This window comes from Pelophylax lessonae (genome assembly GCF_965119305.1).
Source record: "Pelophylax lessonae genome assembly, chromosome: 13".
NCBI lineage: Eukaryota > Metazoa > Chordata > Amphibia > Anura > Ranidae > Pelophylax > Pelophylax lessonae.
This window is the reverse complement of record NC_138780.1, coordinates 143,653,263-143,674,298: the sequence shown is the minus strand read 5'-3', so window position 1 is coordinate 143,674,298 and position 21,036 is coordinate 143,653,263. Positions and strand designations below refer to the sequence as shown.

General features: G+C 44.9%; 1 protein-coding gene across 2 annotated transcripts in view; it reads left to right on the top strand.

Annotated features, from left to right (window-relative positions):
- The window catches only part of RTN1 (reticulon 1), a 299,713-nt gene that overhangs the window by 268,976 nt on the left and 9,701 nt on the right, over positions 1 to 21,036 (top strand). For both annotated transcript variants that reach the window (XM_082242924.1, XM_082242925.1), the window contains 3 exons: positions 11,189 to 11,396; positions 13,026 to 13,164; positions 16,875 to 16,944. In XM_082242924.1, coding sequence (XP_082099050.1) covers positions 11,189 to 11,396; positions 13,026 to 13,164; positions 16,875 to 16,944 — 417 coding nt within the window. The remainder of the gene's footprint in view (positions 1 to 11,188; positions 11,397 to 13,025; positions 13,165 to 16,874; positions 16,945 to 21,036) is intronic.

Below are 21,036 nucleotides of genomic sequence, written 5' to 3'. Positions count from 1 at the left end.
TTGTCAAAGGCTCTCCGCCATCTGCCTGCTCCTCCGTCTGACATTTCTTAAATAGGTAAGGCGAAGAGTCACCAATGACAGCAGCAGGCAACCCAGCCCCCTTGTGATGTCATCGATCCAGCATGTCCCTCCTCCTCCATACCCAAAAGTTCCAGGTATATGTCTTTGCTCCTGGTGGCTAAACAGAGCAACAAGGAGCAACTAAAAAGGAGTACGGTATGTGCTGCTGGGGAGGAGGAAAAGTAAGTGACCCTGTTGTTTTGCCTTCCAAAGGCAAAGCACAATGTAAAGTGTTTCTGAAAGGTCAAAAACCTTCTGTGTGCAGCTCCCTCCATAGCCCCTCTTCCCTTATACTCCCCCGAGCCTGATCCAGCGATGTGCATGAGAGCAGAAGCTCTCCCAGGTCTCTGCCTAGTCATTGGCTGAGACACAGCCATTGGCTCTCACTGCTGTTAATCACAGATCAAATATAGACCCATAGAGGCAGCTCAGGAGCAAGCACACATGAGTGCCCCCAGAGCAAGAAGCTTGTTATGATGAAATCAGGGCTGCTCTGTGCAAAGCTATTGCACAGAGCAGACAAGTATACCATGTTTGTTTTTTTTTTCATCTGAACCTTTACAAACAATTTAAATGTATTTCTCCTCCAGCCCTGTGAGCACTTCCAGCAGCTGTGGTTTGCTATTATCAATTCAAACTACTAACAACAACATACAAAGCCATCCACAACTCATCTCTGAGCTACATTACCAACCTAATCTCAAAATATCATCCGCTCCAATCCTCCTATCCTCTAGCTCCTTTGTCTCCAGGACTTCTCCAGAGCCTCTGCCATCCTCTGCAACTCCCTACCCCAAGCTGTCCAGCTATACCCTATGCCACTGGTGTCAAACACAAGGCCCGCGGGCCGAATGCGGGCCCCCAGGCCATTTATTAGGGCCCTCGCACCTCTCCTACAGCTGCAGCACTCCCCTTGTCTCCACCCCCACCTTGACTCAGCATTCAGCATCAGAGAAGACAGAACTCCTCCTTCAGATCCTGAGCATTTTCGTGCAGCCGCAGTTAGGCTCGTCTCCGCCCCCTCTGTCTCAGAAGTTGGCAGCAGAGTGGAGGGGGGACAGAACTCCCCCTTCATATCCTATATTTCTCTGTGCAGCCACAGCACCCCCTCATCTCTGCCCCCCCCCCCCAGTCTTAGTATTCAGCAGTCCCTAGCACCTGACTCCTGCCCTCCTTTGGTCCTCTGCCAAACCCTGCAATTTCTGCTTCCCAGCTCTGCCCCAGCTTCTCCCCAGCAGCAGCACCAGGTAGGGACGGGGCACACCATGATGTAAGGGAAGGTGGGGGGTTCTTGACTTCTGATGGCGAGGGTCTCATAATAGCTAATGTAGGGGGGGGGGGATGGTTAGGGTGCTCTAGACAACTAGTCTTATACTGTAGATACAACCGGCCCTTTGAGGGCAACCATAATTTTGTCACGGCCCACAATGAAATTGAGTTTGACACCCTGTCCTATGCTGTCCACCCTTAGGCTATTCCTGAAAACTTAACTCTTTAGGAAAGCCTATCCTACCTCCACCTAAAAACTTAATTTTTTCAATTATTACCTTTTTATATCACTTTCCCTTCCTTCCTAGATTGTAAGCTGTCAGGAGCAAGGCCCTTGTAGTATTCTAGTATTGAATTGTATTTTAGCTGTATGGTCTTTCTTTGTTTTGTGAAGCGCTGTGCAAACTGTTGGTGCTGTGTAAATCCTGTATAATAATCAGTGGCGGCTGGTGCTCCATGGGCCGGGGGGGGGGGGGGCATCAGACGGACCACACCATACCCCCCCCTCCCCGGACTACACCAGCCTGCACACCATACCTTCCCCCCGTCGGCTCACTCACCGTGAAGGGCAGGCAGCCAGCAGCAACGGTGGCAGCAGCTTCTCCTCAGTCTCCTGCGTCTCCTCGAGTCCTCCCTCCTCCTCCTTGGCCAATGGCATGGCTTCGCCTTTTGGCCAATTGGGAAACGGGTCGCAGGACCCGCTTCCTGATTGGCCAGGAGGAGGATCCGTGTGACAATAGCGAATATTCATTCGCTATTGTCACACAACTGGGTGGGCTCGGGGCGCAGTGCTCTGCGCTCCGAGCCCACCCTTTTTTTAAGCCTCTAGGTCTAATCACGTGCTTCAAAAAAAAAAAAACTCCATTGGAATCCATGCGTCTGGCGCCCTGCATGTAGATTAGGGGGTTGGACACATGGATAGGGGGGGGGGGGCGGCGCCCCTGCACCCCCAATGTGCACCAGCCGCCACTGGTAATAATATTATTGATGGTAATGTTGGGGGAAAAAATACGGGAAAATTTAGCTTTTATTTTTACTTTTTTACTGTTTATTCCCAATAAAAACCGAGGAAATAAAATAAAAAAAGGTTCCTGCACTACTTTTGGTACAACTTGTATTGACTTCTGTTAAAGAAGTCGCATGCAAGTTGTGCCGAAGTCACGAGCAGTATGAACCCAGGCGGCCAGGCCAATGGGTGGAGATCCGAGAAAAGAATTCATAAGAGCTGCAGGGAAACCAGGAGATCTACCCTCCAGGAAGTTTTAAACTCCCTCTGGATGTCAGCAAAAGATTTCTTAGGATCAAAGTGGCTTTTGATTGGTCAGGCACCAGGAAAGTTTAGAATTTGCTGACTTATTTTACAGGTTGTGTGTTTTTGAATAAGCAAATCACAGCACAGGGAATCAGCGTCTCCATTGGGTCCATGTGTGGGTCCAAGCTGTTACCACTGATTGTCTGTGATAGCCGGCATCCAGGACTAGGCCCATGAGCTGACACAATCAGCTCCTGAGATTCTGATGCTTCTACTTTTTGCCCCATAGCTGCATGCTGTAGAGGCAAATGTAAACATTATTATTCTACATAGCGTTTAGATTGGGAGTGTAGTGATGTCACAAGTGATGTCACCACACTTGTTACTTCAGATGCTCAGGCAGAGCTGTTTTTCTATCCTATGGTGGATGAAGTATATATCCAATGCTGCATCTGTTCCCCACTGCCTTTACATCAAGAGTGATCAAAGACTGCTGATCGCTCAATTCTTGGTCTTCAGTGAGCAGAGTGCCAGTGACTGTCAGTCACTGGCTCTCTGCTCTGCCCCTCCAGTGCTCACTAGAGCTCTGGGCTGTGCAGAGGGTGGGAGCGGCTGGCTCAGTCTTTCTGCGGTATGCTGAGAGGATGAGTCAGCTTTCAGTCCAGGCATCTGGGTGGATCCCGACATTAAAGTCTGGATCTCTCCAGTCTGGACTGGCTGAATACGGGTCACAGGACCGAGCAAGTGAAGTACATTCCTGTGATGCCCAGGAGAAGTAGAACCAAAAGAGCTTTGGCCCCACTTCTCTTTTAATTTACAGCAGTGGTCCCCAAACTGTGGCCCTTTGATTGCCTTTATCCCTCCCTTGAGGCATTATTCCTGCCACTGACACCAACAATGGGGCATAATTCCTGCCACTAACACCAACAATGGGGCATAATTCCTGCCACTGACACCTACAATGGGGCACTATTCCTTCTACTGACACCAACAACGGGCCACTATTCCTTCTACTGACACCAACAATGGGGCATAATTCCTGCCACTGACACCAACAATGGGGCATAATTCCTGCCACTGACACCAACAATGGGGCACTATTCTTTCTACTGACACCAGCAATGGGGCATAATTCCTGCCACTGACACCAGCAATGGGGCATAATTCCTGCCACTGACACCAGCAATGGGGCATAATTCCTGCCACTGACACCAGCAATGGGGCATAATTCCTGCCACTGACACCAGCAATGGGGCATAATTCCTGCCACTGACACCAGCAATGGGGCATAATTCCTGCCACTGACACCAGCAATGGGGCATAATTCCTGCCACTGACACCAGCAATGGGGCATAATTCCTGCCACTGACACCTACAATGGGGCATAATTCCTGCCACTGACACCTACAATGGGGCATAATTCCTGCCACTGACACCTACAATGGGGCATAATTCCTGCCACTGACACCAACAATGGGGCATAATTCCTGCCACTGACACCAACAATGGGGCATAATTCCTGCCACTGACAACATAAATGGTGCAGTATTCCTCCCAATGACAAAAACTATTTCTCCCCCGAATACCAAAGATCTGCTATTGTTTACTCCCACTGGGCACAGTCTGCCCCACCTAAAGTCTGAAGTACAGACCCCTTGATTTACAGTATTTTGATCTCTTTCATTCTGCTACGTTACATAAAGGTAAAAAAAAATGTGACATTTTAATCTACAGACTTAATTATATTGCAGTAAATACTGTATATGCGGTGTGCAGATTACATAAATGTTGCGTTGACATGATACCACAAAGCAACATAATCACTCCCTTGTTATCTCTTGCCGTAACTATTGCAATTTCTTCCTCATTGGCCTACCTCTATACAGCTTATTCTTCCTTTAGTCTGTCATGAATGCTGCTGCCTTACTCATCCACCTTACCAACCATTCAGTTTCAAACAATTCAAACTACTACCAACAACATACAAAGCCATCCACAACTCATCCCTGAGCTACATTACAAACCTAATCTCAAAATATCACCCAAACCATCCTCTCCAATCCTCCTATCCTCTAGCTCCTTTGTCTCCAGGACTTCTCCAGAGCCTCTGCCATCCTCTGCAACTCCCTACCCCAAGTTGTCCGGTTATACCCTATGCCAGTGATGGCAAACCTTGGTACCCCAGATGTTTTGGAACTACATTTCCAATGATGCTCAACTACGCTATAGAGTGCATGAGCATCATGGGAAATGTAGTTCCAAAACATCTGGGGTGCCAAGGTTTGCCATCACTGACTTATGATGTCCACCCTTAGGTGATCCCCCAAAACTCAACTCTTTAGGAAAGCCTAATTCACCTCCACCTAAAAACAGTTTTTGTTCAGTTATTACCTTTTTTATATCACTTTCCCCTTCCTTTCTAGCTGTCAGGAGCAGGGTCCTTGTAATCTTCTAGTATTGAATTGCATTGTAAGTGGACGGTTTTTCTTTGTTTTGTGAAATGTTGTGCAAACTGTTGGTGCTGTATAATAATATGCACCAATGACGGCTGCTGCTCGCTAGAACATCTCCACGTTCAGGAGATATACATTTTACCTATAGGTAAGCTACTTTATAAGCATACCTGTTTACTACCACTTTAAAGCAGTATTAAACCCAAAAGCAAACTTTTTTTTTTTTTTTTATATTGCAGCTTACCAATTCTTAGATGTGATGGTCATATTAGTTTTATCTTTATGCTGTCTTTCTTCTATTTTCATCTGATGATCCAGCCAGTAAGTCTGTTGTTTTTCAAAAGAATAGGCTCTCTTCCAGTTGTATTAGTTTACAGGGATGAGACAAACCATTTAAAGCGTATGTGAAGCCTTAAACCCTAAAACAACCCACTCAGTTTAAAATAGAAAAGACAAACCATTTGTGTATAGCTATCCAAAAAAAATTATAAACACTTTTTCCCCCTTTTTTTTTTTTTTTATAAGTGATCACATTCTCTCTGTTCTCAGCTGCATAAGAGCTGGAGGGAGGAGAAGCAACAGTACACTGATCTTCCCAGTGACAAGCTGTGCAGGCGGGGTGTATCAGGACAAGTCTGATCATTGCAGGAGGGTAGGCTGAGTTTCCAGTACAGCTAGAAAACTGATCATGCTCTGCTCCCATGCCCACTGTGGTCAGTTTTTAATAGGAAAGCAGAGGGGCTGGCAGCATCACCAGTGATGGAGAAGCAACAGTACGCTGATCTTCCCAGTGACAAACTGTGCAGGGGGGGGTGTATCTGATCATTGAAAAAAGGAAAGGGGTTAAAAACTCCTCTATGTCATATCCAGTGACCCTGATCTGATGGTTCCTCCATGTTATGCTTTTATACCCAGTGACCCCCCCCCCATATTCCTCCATGTCACACCCGGGGACCCCAATGTCCCTCCTTGTCACACCCAGGGACTTTGATGTTTTTCTATGTCACACCCTTGGGCCCCAATATTCCTCCATGTCATGCTGTCATACCCACTAACCCTGATGTTCCTCCATGTCACACCCAGGGACCCCCGTGTTCCTCCATGTCATGCTGTCATACTCAGTGACCCCAATGTTCCTCTATGTCAGACCCTGATGTTTTCCATGTCACAGTTGGGGACCCTGATGTTCCTCCATGTCACACTTGGGGACCCTGATGTTCCTCCATGTCACACTTGGGGACCCCAATCCCCCATGGCACACCCAGGGACCCCAATTCCTCATGGCACACCTGGTGACCCCGAACTCCTGTTACACCGGTGACCCCTATCCTCCATGTCACACCTGGTGACTCTGATTCCCCATGGCACACCTGGTGACCCCGATTCACTTTCATACCAGGGATGCTCCATGTAACACCCAGGGACCCCGATCCCCTGTTCTGGGTACACTAACTGGGCGGTATGAAGAAAGTGGCCCCCACTCTGCCCTCCTTCACAGTGATCCTGCTGATTCCTTCTCCCAGGACGCTTCTCTCCTGGACCACAGTGCTCACCACAGCTCCAACCGGCTCCAGGTGGAGGGAAAAGCAGCAGTCAGAGAGCTCCGCATGTCCTTCATCACCAACCTCCTCAGACCATTCCGGTGCCTCTTCGCTTCTGCCCCAGTAAAGGTTCCACCCTCCAGTGCCGAGCTCCGGCTCAGGTTCATCTCTCCTCCGCTCCCTGCTTAATACCAACCCAGGGAAATTAACGGCTGCCTACCAGCTCAGTGCAGAGAGTCACTCCCTGCCTGGGGTTAAGGCCGTTCAGCTCCAGCTGAAGAGGATCATCATGCAGGCAGCACTCTGGTGGGCTCCATTCCTGCCTCTTGGGGCCCCTCCAAAAGTGGTGGAAAGCCAGGGCCTGATAGTTCCGCCACTGCCCAAGACACCTGGCATCTTTCTGTCCCTTCTTCCTCCCCTACCACCACCTCTCCCCTCAGCTCACAATAATCATTCATAATGGAGAGAGGGTGCTGACTCCTGGCTGCGCTCCTAGGTGGCAATGCGCCCTAGGCGGCTGCCTAGTTTGCCTAGTGGAAGCACCGGCCCTGCAGCAGACACATTTTAGGAATATAAAGTGTTGGGATAAGATATTCTTTAACAATGATAGGGTGCTTACAATGATCAGCCTTTATTTATTTTTGTAAAATCTTTATCCTAAGGCAGGTCATACATGATTCATTTTCTTTTGTTCAACCGGATGTGTGTATGGGGGAATGCCTCCCAGGGAGCAATTGTATTCTGACAGCAGAGGGGGGCTCCCCCCCCCCCCCCCAGCACCCCTGGCTATATGAAGAAAACAGTTTCCCTTACAGCAATAAATAATTATTTCATTTTGGTAGGTGAAAAACTGAATTTATTTAAAGCATTTCATTGCTATTGTATGTCAATGCAGTGGGAAGAAGAATGAAGTAGGCATCTAAGGAGCATAACATGTTCTTCAGCTTTTAAAGTTACAGATGGAATTTCTTGTAGAATTGAAGTGAAGAACAATGTAAAGCTCAGACTGTATACAAAGCATACATTAAAAAAAAAAAGAACTGTAGGCTGTATATACCATAAGGCACTCTCTGCCAGTGCCTAGGACAGCAGAGTCTCTGTCTCGGCAGGCTTTTGTTTTGCATTCCCATAGAAGTGTTGAAGCAGGTCAAATGCAAATCAGAAGAAGGTCAAATGCACTTGTCAGTGTCAATTCACATTTCAAACTGAAGCTAAGCTTTTCCCATTGATACAAGCCCAGAGCCCATTGACACAGGCCCTTGGTGGGGGCATCACCAATCCACAAAATGTACAAATTGTGCTAACTATTTCCCTCTGTTCACCTCTGAACATTTATGGCTTCAAACGACACCAAACTCTGGTTATAAAAAAATAGTTTTTAAAGGATAAGTCCACCCTAACACTAAAATCCCTGCATCTGTAGACCTCCACCTATCTAACCCTGTAAAGAAGAAATCAGTATACATACCTTTTCTGAAGCCGACCCCACGCTGAGCTGTCAGCCGCGGCTTCGCTATGGAGAGGGGTGCAGAGGACACCGCCAACAATGGAAGCCTCATAATAAGTCTATGGGTGACATCACTCTCCATTCTTTTCACAGCCCTTGTCGGCTGTGCTCGGATCGGATTGGCTTCAAAAAAGGTATGTATACTGATTTCTCCTTTACAGGGTTAGATAGGTTAGTGTTAGATCGTGGAGGTCTATACATGCAGGGATTTTAGTTTTAGGGTGGACTAACACTTTAAAGCGGTGTTCCAGCCTCACCCCCTCCCCCTCCAAAAATGAAAAGTCAGCAGCTACACCGACTGTAGCTGCTGACTTTTAACCACTTTACCACCGGAGGATTTTGCTGTCTTACGTCCAGGCCACTTTTTGCGATTCGGCACTGCGTGACTTTAACTGACAATTGCGCGGTCATGAAAAGCCGTACCCAAACAAAATTTACGTCCTTTTTTTGCCACAAATAGAGCTTTCTTTTGGTGGTATTTGATCACCTGTGCGATTTTTACTTTTTGCGCTATAAACAAAAAAAGAGCGTAAATTTTGAAAAAATAACAATATTTTTCACATTTTTTTTTTATATGAATTCCCCCCCCCCCCCCCAAAAAATGTAAAAATCAAAATTTTTGGCCAATTTGTTTTCTGCTACCTATGTTTGGTAAAAAAAAATCACAATAAGCTTATTTTGATTGGTTTGCGCAAAAGTTATTGCGTTTACTAACTACGGGAAAGATTTCTGTCATTTTTGGTATTTTTTTTGGCGGTAATGGCGGCGATCTGCGATTTTTTTTTTTTTTTTTGCGGGACTGCGACATTGCGGCGGACAGATCGGACCCTTGACTGACATTTTTGACACTTTTGGGGGTACCAGTGACATTACTACAGTAATCAGTGCTATAAATATGCACTGTTACTGTAAAAATGACACTGGCAGGGAAGGGGTTAATTTTATTGGAGAGGGAGGGGTTAATGTATGCCTGGTGCTTACTAACGTGTGGGGGGGGAGGTGACTGAGTGACACAGGGACAGATTGCAGGTTCAGCTATGCTGAACCCTGCAATCTGTCACTGTATGTCACTTAGGAGATCCGCCCACTTTGTTTACACAAGCGGGCGGATCTCCAAACTCGATTCCCTGACAATCTCCTCCCCTGGCCCGACTCCCGCTGTGACTGAATACAGCGGAAGCGAGCCTCCGTGTGCGCCGCCCACAAGGGGAGGAGTCCAGCGACGTAGGCCTACCTCGCTGAACGGGAACTAACCACTTTGCCGCAGTAGAGCTCGAGTGAGCGGTCGGCAAGTGGTTAAAGCGGTGTTCCAGCCTCACCCCCTCCCCCTACAAAAATTAAAAGTCAGCAGCTACGCATACTGTAGCTGCTGACTTTTAATATTAGGACACTTACCTGTCCTGGAGTCCAGCGATGTCGGTACCACAGCCAATGTTTCCATCGGCTGTCGGAGGCTGCCGCCACCATTGCCAGTGAGGGAACCCGGCAGTGAAGCCTTTGCGGCTTCACGGGGGGGGGGGGGTCCCTAATGTGCTAAGCACGCTGCACATTTGGACTGGCTCGGCGGCGGCGGAAGGAGGAGGGGGGCCAAACTTCTGAAGGATGGCGCCTGGAAGTGGGGAAGGGTACCTGTCAAAAACAGGTACCCATTCCCCCCCTCCCCCCTGAAAGGTTCCAAATGTGGCACCGGAGGGGGGGAGGTAGCAAATGAGCTAAAGTTCCACTTTTGGGTGAAACACCGCTTTAAGTATGTATTCCTGAAGCAGATCTTCACCCGCATGAGACACTTCCCTCCTATCCACACCCCTCCTCCCCTCCACTAGCACAAAAGGGTTATCTTTTTTTTTAATTTTTTTTAAATGAACTTTTTGGGGGAAAAAAAAAGAAGTGCAGTCCCATGCGTAGGCGAATAATGTGCACTGTCCACCCTTTACCTCCTGGGATATGCACGTCACATATCCAAAGAGGAAAAACGCCTAATTCAGAAAAGAGAGAGGAGGGGGGGGGGGGGTTTACCTAGTGCTCCACCTTCAGGAAGTTTGCTGGCTGAACCCAGAAGAGCCGGCAGGCCTCTTGATCACGGTGGCAGAGAAAAAGCGGATATTTGCAGGTTAGGGCTGGATCCTCTGCGTGGGTGAGTATCAAAAATTTCCACAATGGACCACCTGGTATTTTTTTTTTTTTTTACTTTCTGCTATAAAAAATTGAAAAAATTGAATTTCTTTATCACTTTAGGCCAATATGTACTCTGCTACATATGTTTGGTAACAAAAAATCCCAATAAGTGTATATTGATTGGTTTGTGTAAAAGTTATAGCGTCTACAAACTATGGGATTTTTTTTTTTTTTTTTTTTGCTAGTAATTGCGGTGATCAGCGATTTTTAGTAGGACGGCAATATTGCAGCAGACAGTCAGGACACTAATGGGTTTATTTACTAAAGGGCAAAAGTAGTCACAATTCTGCACAGAAACCAATCAGCTTCCAGGTTTTATTGCCAAAGATTAATTTAACAAGCTGAGGTTAAAAGCCGATTGGTTTCTATGCAGAAATGTGACTACTTTTGCCATCTCTACTTTTGGTAAATAAACCCCTAACTGACAATTTTGACACTTCTTGGGGACCAGTGACACTAATACAGTGATCATTGCTAACAAATATGCACTGTCACTGTACTAATGACACTGGCTGGGAAGGGGTAAACATCAGGGTGATCAAAGGGTTAAATGTGTGCCTGACCAGTGCTTTACTACTGCTGGGAAAGGTGCTTGCACTAGGGGAAGGCATGGATTGTTGGCCCTGCAAATATCTCCTAAACGGTGCATTACAATACCTATAGGTAGGCCTTATTGTAGGCTTACCCATAGGTAAAGGTCAGAGATAGAAGTTTACTCCCACTTTAATAAATCATAAAAGTGTCAAATGGTTTGAAGTGCTGTAAGTGATACTCTGCATTATAGAAAATCTGTGAATTGTTCATGTTAAAGCTACAATTTTATTAGGCACAGAATTTAAAGTACAGCACAGCTTCATTAAGTAAAAATAATTTCTGGATTTGAATATAAAAAGTTTTATGACTCATTTATACCCATTTTGATCTTTTACAGCTATTGACTTGTTATACTGGCGGGATGTGAAGCAGTCCGGAATAGTATTTGGAAGTGTCCTTTTGATGCTCTTCTCCCTGACTCAGTTCAGTGTGGTCAGTGTCATCGCCTACTTAGCACTTGCTGCCCTCTCAGCCACAATCAGCTTCAGAATCTACAAATCAGTTTTACAGGCTGTACAGAAAACCGATGAAGGCCATCCATTTAAGTAAGTAGTTTTAGCTAAATTCTTTGTTTATGACAAACACAAGTTAAAGTGGAACTGAATTAAAACAAAAAGAAGATTTGCTAGTTGTGCGTCAGCAGAACTCTAAAAAATTTTCATTTTTGTCTTGAATTCCTGAAAAATATCAGTGCACTTCCTGGTATGTAAGTGTGCCTAGGCACTCCTGAGCCTACAGCTGTATATCTGAAGTATATTATAAAGACATTTCTGCTTTTGACTGGTATTTTTAGGAGGTGTGAAGTGAGATTTGGTGATGTCATGACCACGCTACTCACTGTTCTCCTTGTTTGAGGCTCTGACATTAACCCTACCATGATGGCTGCCTGGCATGGCATAAAAAGGCATGGTGAGTTAGTGATAGGGAAAGGATCAGCTTCAGGGGTACCGCAAACAGTGGTCACTAGTCCTTTGCTCTCTACTTTTTGGGTCCTCTTTAAACAGGCAAATGATTGTGCAAAGTGCAGTAACCCATAGGAACCTTTATATTTTGACATGTACACATAATGTTCTGGAATAGAAAAGTTATCACTCCCAGCACTCCACACCTACACCAACAGCAAATCTGTACTTGTGGCATTGTATGTGACACACACATATCTAATACAGTCTGTGGAAATAGGGTTAGCATCAGATTTCTCTGTCCAATGGTGCACTTTACTACTGTTAAAGAGTGGCCTGGCACTAAGGCATAATAGCAGAGTACAGGAAGCATGGTACGTGAATCATAGTACATTTGCTGTATGCCAGCTTGCTCCCTAACCGTACTAATGCAGTTTTCTGAAGGAAGAATGGAGCTGTATTCGGATCTGATGAGTGGTGGAGGCCCTAATGGGATCCTAAATCCTTGTTACAGTTGTGACCTCGGTAATCCTGTGGTGACTACCATACTGAGCTGGAGTTGGGTCCTTCTCTCTTTCTTCTTCATATAGTCACATGGCTCCAAGTTCCTGCATGTCAACTACTTTTTATTGCTGATTGGGCAAAAGGAGGTGGTGAAAGCAAAAGCAGATCCCAACTAGCTCCCTCTTTCTCCAAGCACACAAAAACATTGCTGTCCTAAATCATTGCTCTCCTTCCCTCTTCAACTAGCAGCAGTGATGTTGGTTTCACTAACACAGTTAACCAGTGATTGTGCTGGAGATTACAGCTAATCTTAATGATTTGCCAAACTCTTCAGACAAAAGTTAGAAAGCTCCATCCTCTGGTAACCACCAGTCTGAGCATAGGCGTGTGCACAGGGTGTGCCGGGTGTGCCTGGGCACACCCTAATCACCTTGTGCACATTAGCATTATCGCTCTGTGTGTCGGTGGGGAGATGGGAAAGATCTCACTCTTACCAGCTCAGCCATAAGAGAAGTGCTTAAGCATTTCTCTTTTATTGTGCCAGCAGGGACTTGAATGCACCGGGGCCATATACATGTAGACATACACATGCATGTGTGTTTGAGTTTTGGGGTACACACCTCAATGCTATAGGCTGCGCACACCTATGAGTCTGAGAAAGCATGCTTTTCCAGTTTGGACTTTGGATGTGTTCAAATCTCTTTTGATAACTTTGTCAGAATCGCTAATCTTCAACCATTAATGAACATTGCATTTGCTTTCTTGCAGAAACTATCTGGATGTGGAGATCTCCCTTTCCCAAGAACAGATCCAGAAATACACAGACTGTCTACAGGTGTACTTAAACAGCATAGTCCGAGAGCTCCGGAGACTTTTCCTGGTACAGGACCTGGTTGATTCATTAAAGGTAGGACTGAAAACCATCAACATTTATGGTATTACTGATAATCACATAAATCCACGCTGGTCTGCATTAATTAATGTATAAAAAAATAATAAATTCTGAGTTGCTCACCGACACCAGGCAGATTTAGACTTCAGATTCCTACTGTCAGAATGGAAAAATTGGCTTCACACACAGGCATCTCTGATGTATACATGCTAATAAATAGGGTTTGTTGTAGTTCTACAAGTTTTCTAAATTTGTATTAGAATTCAACAGTCTGTGAAAATACCAGAAAACACATATACTGTATATGTCATCCATCCAGGGGCGTAATGACAGATCATAGTAAAATTTTGTTGGAGCCCTTTGGTGACCTTTATATTTAACACCTGGCATTGTCAACTGTGACAATACTGCCATTGACCCAAAGCTGAAGTAAACTCTGCTGCTGACACCTAGGGCTTTTGCCATAACGTGCAATTTTTTTTCTGTAATAAAAAGATGGTGCACATATAGTAAGCAATTGATGTAAAATTGCACTTTAAAAATCTGAAGTTTACTTTGCTTATTTTTCTTTTCTTGGTTCCTCCCTTCTTTTACCTGTCCTTGCTCTTTTCGGTTTCTTGCTTTGCGGCCAATTGACACTGAGAGCTGGATAGCGTTTGTTCCAGAAGTTTGTATTCATAGTAATGAGTGGAGATTCTTCTGCTAAGAGACTTCTGGAGTGGTGGCTGTGTGACTGTCACAGAGAATGAGAGAAATATAGTAGTAAGAGGCAGGTCATAGACGGTGCAAATTCCTTTCCTGCAACCACTGGAAAGAAATTTGCTCGATTTCACCCATCAACACAGACAGCATTAATGTGGGAATCCCTCCTGCCGGGCCATTGTCTTCTCCTGGCAGGGGGGTGGGGACGGGCAGGGGAAGCCATCCCTGCCAGGAGAAGACAGTGATTATCGCTTGAGGCTATAGCAGTTGCTTGCGATAATCGCAAGTGAATCCAGCAGGCTGGTTGTACCCAACTTGATCGATCACTTAACTTGGTACATTCAGCCTGCCCATTATTGGTTTTAATCTCGGGCGGTTCCTGCTGAACCGGCCAAGATTTGAACTTTGTATGGCCAGACTAAAGTTGGCCATACATGGATCTAAAGCCTCGTACAAGTTCAACGAATTTCCGCCGACCGGTCGTCCGTCTTTTGTCCAGAGTGCGTGTCTGTTGGTTGGAATGTGCTCTAGACTGCACACTAATTTTCCCGTATGACAGAATTCTACTTCAGAAGTTGCTTTCTATGTGTTCTTTCATCTCTGAGCATGCCTAGTCTTACTCATAAGATTTTTCCCCATCGAAATCTGTACTAATGAGACGAAAATCGGACGTGTTTTGACGGAGGACAAAAATTTTAATGCCTGCACACCAGGATTTTTTCGGCCGAAAAGTCAGAGTCGGTTGTCAGAAGCACCATACTAACAAGCCGAAAATTGGCAGATCGGTCGTCGGACGAAATTTCCCGGCCGAATTTCTTCTCGTGTGTACGGGGCTTTAATTTGGCCAGTTCAGCAGGGACTGGATACATTTCAATCAGTGTGTGACTGTCCCTGCTTGAAAAAATGTGTTGGAAAATTGAATTTGATCAGCCACTGATCAGTGTATTCTAATAGCGGTGGGTGCTGATGTCACAGTACAGTGTCCTGATCGGCGTATTCCTCCATCCACTGATGCCAGCTTAAGTATAATGGTGACCACACACTCCATTTTTTAATCTGATTAATGTGAGATTCAATAAAAACAGTTGAATAGCCACAACTTCCCTTCCAATCGTTTTAGAATAATTTTTAATCGGATTCGGTCAAACTGCCTGGATCGGCCAGGGCAGAATATTATTGATGATAATAATATGTAATCGGTATAATCGATTAGATTATATAATCAATATATAATATAATCAATAAGAATAAATAATAGCAACAGAGATATGCTAGATAATTTATGATCGTAAATTACAATCGTATCCTAACAAATAATCAAAATCAACTTTTCCCCTGTGTGGCATGAAAATTTAAACAAAAAAAAAAAGAATGTTCTCCAAAAAACTTCAGCAATAAACCCAAGGGAAATCTTCAATCTCGCTTCCTTTCACAATGCCAATCAAGGGTTTAGCCCTCCACAGACCAGAAAGTCTTCCAAACGAATTATAAAAAACACGCAGGAGGGCGCAACCATTTCATGCACTATCGTAGGTTTATTGAATCCACAAAGACAAATGAATACTCACATGCCGATAAAAAACATCAAGCAAAACGGATTTGCTCCAGCTTGGACGAAATGTGACTCGTCCTAGGATCAAATGGCTGGATACTGGCACATTTCGGGGGGCATGCCCCCTTACTCAGATTCATTGATTTCAGTAAACTTATCAGTGGTAATGCAGGAGGTGGTTGCGCCCTCCTGTGTGTTTTTTGCAGTTCATGTGTATGGCCACCATAAGGTGGATGAGAGTTATTTGTAGGATAATTATACTAAAAGCATAATTATCCTTCGATTGGCTCAGGCAAAATGCTACTTGAATTAAAGTATTCTGTCAATCACAAATTTGGGCTGTCAACATTTGTAGGCCTGGTTTTAATGGCCCCACTTGTTGCTGGGACGGTTCTCCAGTCAGGCTTGCTATAGGGGACAGAAAAAAAAATCATCTGTTTTCATCCCATTGTTCCTTCAATGGCCAGAAGTGTCAAATGATGCTTCTTCCTGGCAAGGGTTCTGCAGCATTTTCACCAATAAGGGAGCGACATCTCGCTATTATGACCAGGGTGCTGCAGCATGGAAACAGGTGTGTATTTTAACTCTGTCGCTGGCAAGATGAACCCAAGTGTAATGTTGACCAATCCAGAGATGCAAGGGCCTTGACTACAACACCACACAAAGACCAGTCACCAATGTAATGTTAGTGACACCTTCCACAGGCCACAAAAAACAATGTCCATAGCTGCTGTGGAGAATAATCCTTGGGAAAAACAGGATTCCAGAAACAACAACACAAAAAACATCTCTCAAAAGAATTTAGGACTTGTAATGTCAGTTCAATAAGGATGCTGGAGATTATACAACTTTCATAAGGGTGTTTTTATTAATCATGAGAAGGGATCATAAAATTAATAATAAGATGACTAGTGACGTCATCTCCAGGCTCTCGGCTCCATGGTGTTCTGCTGTCCGCTCCTCCCTCTGCTCTGACGCTCGGTCCTGATGTGCAGTACCTCTGGAGGCCAACAGCGGCATCCCCGCCATCGACCGCTGTGACCACCAGTTTGCGTTCCTTTGGGTATGGGCACACCATGAGCCACCATAACCTCTCCCCCACAGCTATCCACCGGCCATATTGGCCATTGAGTCTGACAGCCGTGGGATTGCCTCTACTCTGGCCACATACCCTACACAGCGGGGTTTTCAATTTCATCTCATCTCCCGGTCAGTAGAGTGTATATCATAGTTATGTACCTACGGTGTGAACTTAATATTAATTTTCTGATCAATAAAAACGTCCTTATGGAAGTTGTATAATCTCCAGCATCCTTATTGAACTGAACTTGCAAGTCCTAAGCGTTTTTTGTGTTGTTGTTAAGGGCCTTGACTAGCAGACTACGTAACGATGGTTGAGAATTCTGTATAATTTCCAGTTATAATGTGAATGACTATATAACACATTGCTTTTGTCTGTTTTTTTTCCTAGTTTGCAGTACTAATGTGGCTGCTGACATATGTTGGAGCTCTGTTTAATGGACTTACACTCCTTATTATGGGTAAGAGACCTCACTCTTGTAATTGTAATAACAATTTATTACTAAGTGACGAGTGATGAAATTTTAAGCATATAGTTAGTGATTCAATACAAGTTTGATATTTTTGACATAGATTTATATTGATCTTTGTGCATGCGGCATGGATGGACTAATGCACATGTGTAGGTGCGAATGTGCCCAGAGAGCTTCTCTTGATTTTTCATAAATAACTACAGTATATAGATGTGAACCAGCTACACAGGAAAGATCAGATTTAAGATGAGGTCATGCATGTTAATATCATAACAATCAATTCAGCCAAGCGCTCACTCCGAAGGGGAAGACTGGCGTGCTGCTCTCCTCAGGCGGGGAACTCCAACTGGGATGCATAAAAGAAAGAAAAGGAGGCGCAACACCCAGTGCATTACCCGTGGTCACCGTATAAAATGTTTTATTAAAATGCCAAATGCATACTCGTAGACGAGAAGAATGTAAAATCGCATTAAAAGATTCCACCACACATGGAATGGAACACGTCCTTGTAGATGAGACTGCTAACGCGTTTCGGGAGTCAGGCTCCCTTCTTCAGAGCTGGTCATATCAACAGCAAACCCAAATGTATACTAGCATCAATTGAACCGGTTCCTCCCGCCTCCTACGGGTGGTGGGTGGAGCCGTCCAGTGCACAGTTGAGCCCCCTGTCCTCATTTGTGATTGTTTTGAGGCAAATGAGGACAGGGGGCTCAACTGTGCACTGGACGGTTCCGCCCACCGCCCGTAGGAGGCAGGAGGAACCGGTTCAATTGATGCTAGTATATATTTGGGTTTGCTGTTGATATGACCAGCTCTGATGAAGGGAGCCTGACTCCCGAAACACGTTAGCGGTCTTATCTACAAGGACGTGTTCCATTCCATGTGTGGTGGAATCTTTTAATGCGATTTTACATTCTTCTTGTCTGTGAGTATGCATTTGGCATTTTAATAAAACATTTTATACGGTGACCACGGGTAATGCACTAGGTGTTGTGCCTCCTTTTTCTTTCTTTTATGTTCGGATCCTAATCCCATCATGGAAGTGCTCACTGCACACAACCAATCAAAAGCAGCCAAGGCATTCCCCACCCTATAGCTACAGGCATACAAGGGGCATGTACACATGCAGCTGCGGGACAGGGAATCCCTCATACGCTTATTGTAGCAGCAGCTACAATATTTAAAATAACTAAAGAATTGTTACTAAATTCAGAAAACTGAGATTTTTACTGGAAAAATGAATGACTACCCCAAATTCTGATTAGACACAACACAGCTGTTAGTTGAGCACAAATGTTGCTAATCCACTGGGAACTTTTGCTAATCACAGCAGCTGCTTAGGACAGAAATCCCATCTGCATAGATTTAATGGCTTTTACAAAGTGTTAGTGGGACCAGACTACAAAATGCTTTGCACAATTTTACTGAATCCAAGGGACAGGGTTTCTTGTGCCAAAGTCTCTGAATGAAAAACAGTCTGCCAAGCTGGTAGCAGCTGATCAGATTAGTGTTTACAAAATCCCACATGAAGAAATTAAATGGGCATCGGTAACCAGTTCCAATGGGCAATACAGACAGTTCTCCAATAATACACAGTCCTCACACTTTTTATAGGTATTTAATGTAATCATTGCTGTCTGTCTGCAACAGTGATCATACATTTCAAACATTATAACTTTTGACACATTATAGACGTACACAATAGTTGTGCTATTATAGTTTAACATAGAAGTTAAAGCGGACCTTCAATCATATTTTCCTCTTTCCATCTATTAAATCCTCTGCCCTTGCTGTTTTAACCTTGGATAGTAAAACATTTTTTTTCTGCCAGTAAATACGTTATACAGCCCACTTCCTCTTTCTTGTCTGGTAATACAAACAAATGGTTACTGCCCTCACCTGTAACTGGTCTCTGCAGTAAGGAGCAGCGGAAGGGCAATGCATGTAACAAGACACAAACAGACCCCGGTTGGTCGCAGACTGGTCGTTAAGGAGAGCTTGGAACCTTTTTGTGTCTTGTTGTCTGGTAATTAGCCTAGGCTAATGACATCATGCACAACTCTCACTCTCGAGAGTTTTGCAGCAAGGGAGGAGGGGTGAGTCATAGGACAGCCAATGAGCACTAGAGCTGGAGGGGGCTGGATGGGGGCGAAGATAACAGGAGACTGCAGAGATCCATGAGTATTCATCAAGAGAGGAGAAATGTGCAGGCAGGCACAGTGGTGAGAGTGTGTCTGTCTGTGTGTGTGTGTGTGTGTGTGTGTGTGTGTGTATATATATATATATATGTGTATATGTATGTGTGTGTGTGTGTGTATATATATATATATAATATATATATGTGTATATGTATGTGTGTGTGTGTGTGTGACTTTGTGCCTCTGCATATGTGTGTCTGTATAAATCCAGGAAGTGAACAGGCAGCAGCTTCAGCTACCCACAGTTTAAATGGCTGCAGCCAAACTTAGTGGAGAGAGATTTCTGCAGCATATTTGGCAGGTACTGAATCACAGTATATATAAAATAATATGCAAAGTGGTTGGAGGGAAGCTTCAGAATGGCAAAGATGTTTTCATTACAAATTATGTGAGCAGACAGCAGTTCCTCTTTAACAAAGTTAAAAGTATTGGTTTCCATAAACCCATTTGGAAACTAAACTAGCCATACTTGTCTGTTGTCTCCACAACTCAATAAAGATCAAGCCACAACTTTCTTTTCAAGTGATACTTATGTATCTAATATAAGCCAATTTCTCGGGTTTGTTTAACGCCTCTAAAACCATGTCATTTAGATGAGTAGACTTTCTTGTATCCATATATTTCCTCTAGTCCAGTAGAGCTTCTTAATACACATATATCAATAGCACAGCATTGTTCAACTAAACAATTTTAGAAAAGCATTAAATCTAACGCCTTCCCATTCCTGTACTCTTCCCTGTACGCTTACCCAGGGCTGCACAGCCTTCCTTCTGCAAACTTTCCAACTTTCTCTTTTTTGTGCACGTGTGCTACAACCCCATTGATTGCTAAGTGTGAGTCATATTCAGCCATGCTGTGGAATACAGCTCACCTGTAGGAATGAATAACTGCCTTGGCACACGCACTAAGAGCCGGTTCACACTAATCCGACTCAAAGTCGCCCCGACTTTGGGCGACTTTGAAGTCGCCTGTGCAGCGCGACTTCATCGCGGCTTGCAAACGACTTCTCATAATAGAAGTCGATGCAAGTCGCTACGACTTTGCCAAAAAATAGTGCAGGAACCTTTTTCTTGAGTCGCTCTGATTAGAACAGTTCCATTGCACAGCATTGGGAGCTACTTGTCAGGCGACCAAGGCGCCTGACAAGCCGGAGTAGTGTGAACCGTCACTAAGAGGTGGAGCTGGTAAGGATTTTTTTGGAAGAAAAACAAAGTGGTATTGTGCAGGTGTATCTTTCACAGTGTGTCCCTATTTTTCCAGAAGGATTGATTTAGTTGAACACATTAAGCCCCCGTTCACATAGGGGCGATCCGACTTCGGGTGGCGACCTCCGAGATCGCGGTGCGAGCAGCGCGCCGCGACCTCGGAGCGGCCGCCACGGACTTCATAACATTGAAGTCTATGGCGGTCGCCTCCTGGTTGCCCCAAAGAAGCTCTGGACCCTTTTTCTAAGTCGGAGCGACTTGTGTCGCTCCTATTAGAACGGGTCCGCAGCTTCCCTATGGAAGGCGACCTGCGGCGACCAGTGAGGCGACCAGGTCGCCTCACAGGTCGCCTCTATGTGAACGGGGGCTAAAGGAAATGGTATTAGAGAAGTTTCTTTGTTTTGCTTAGATTAGGGGTTTGGTCTCCAAACTTTGTAAACAAAGGGCCAGTTTGCTGTCATTCAGACTTTAGGGGGGCTGGACTGTAGTCAGTGAAAGTAGAAATTCTCCTGGTGTCAGTGGCAGCAAACAGTGCCCCATCTTTGATAATAAGGGGAGAAATAGTGCCCCATTTTTGGTATTAGTGGTAGAAATAGTGTCCCATTTTTAGTGTCATTGGGAGAAATGGTGTGTTACATCAGTGGGAGGAGTAGTACCCCAAGGGACAGATAAAAGCA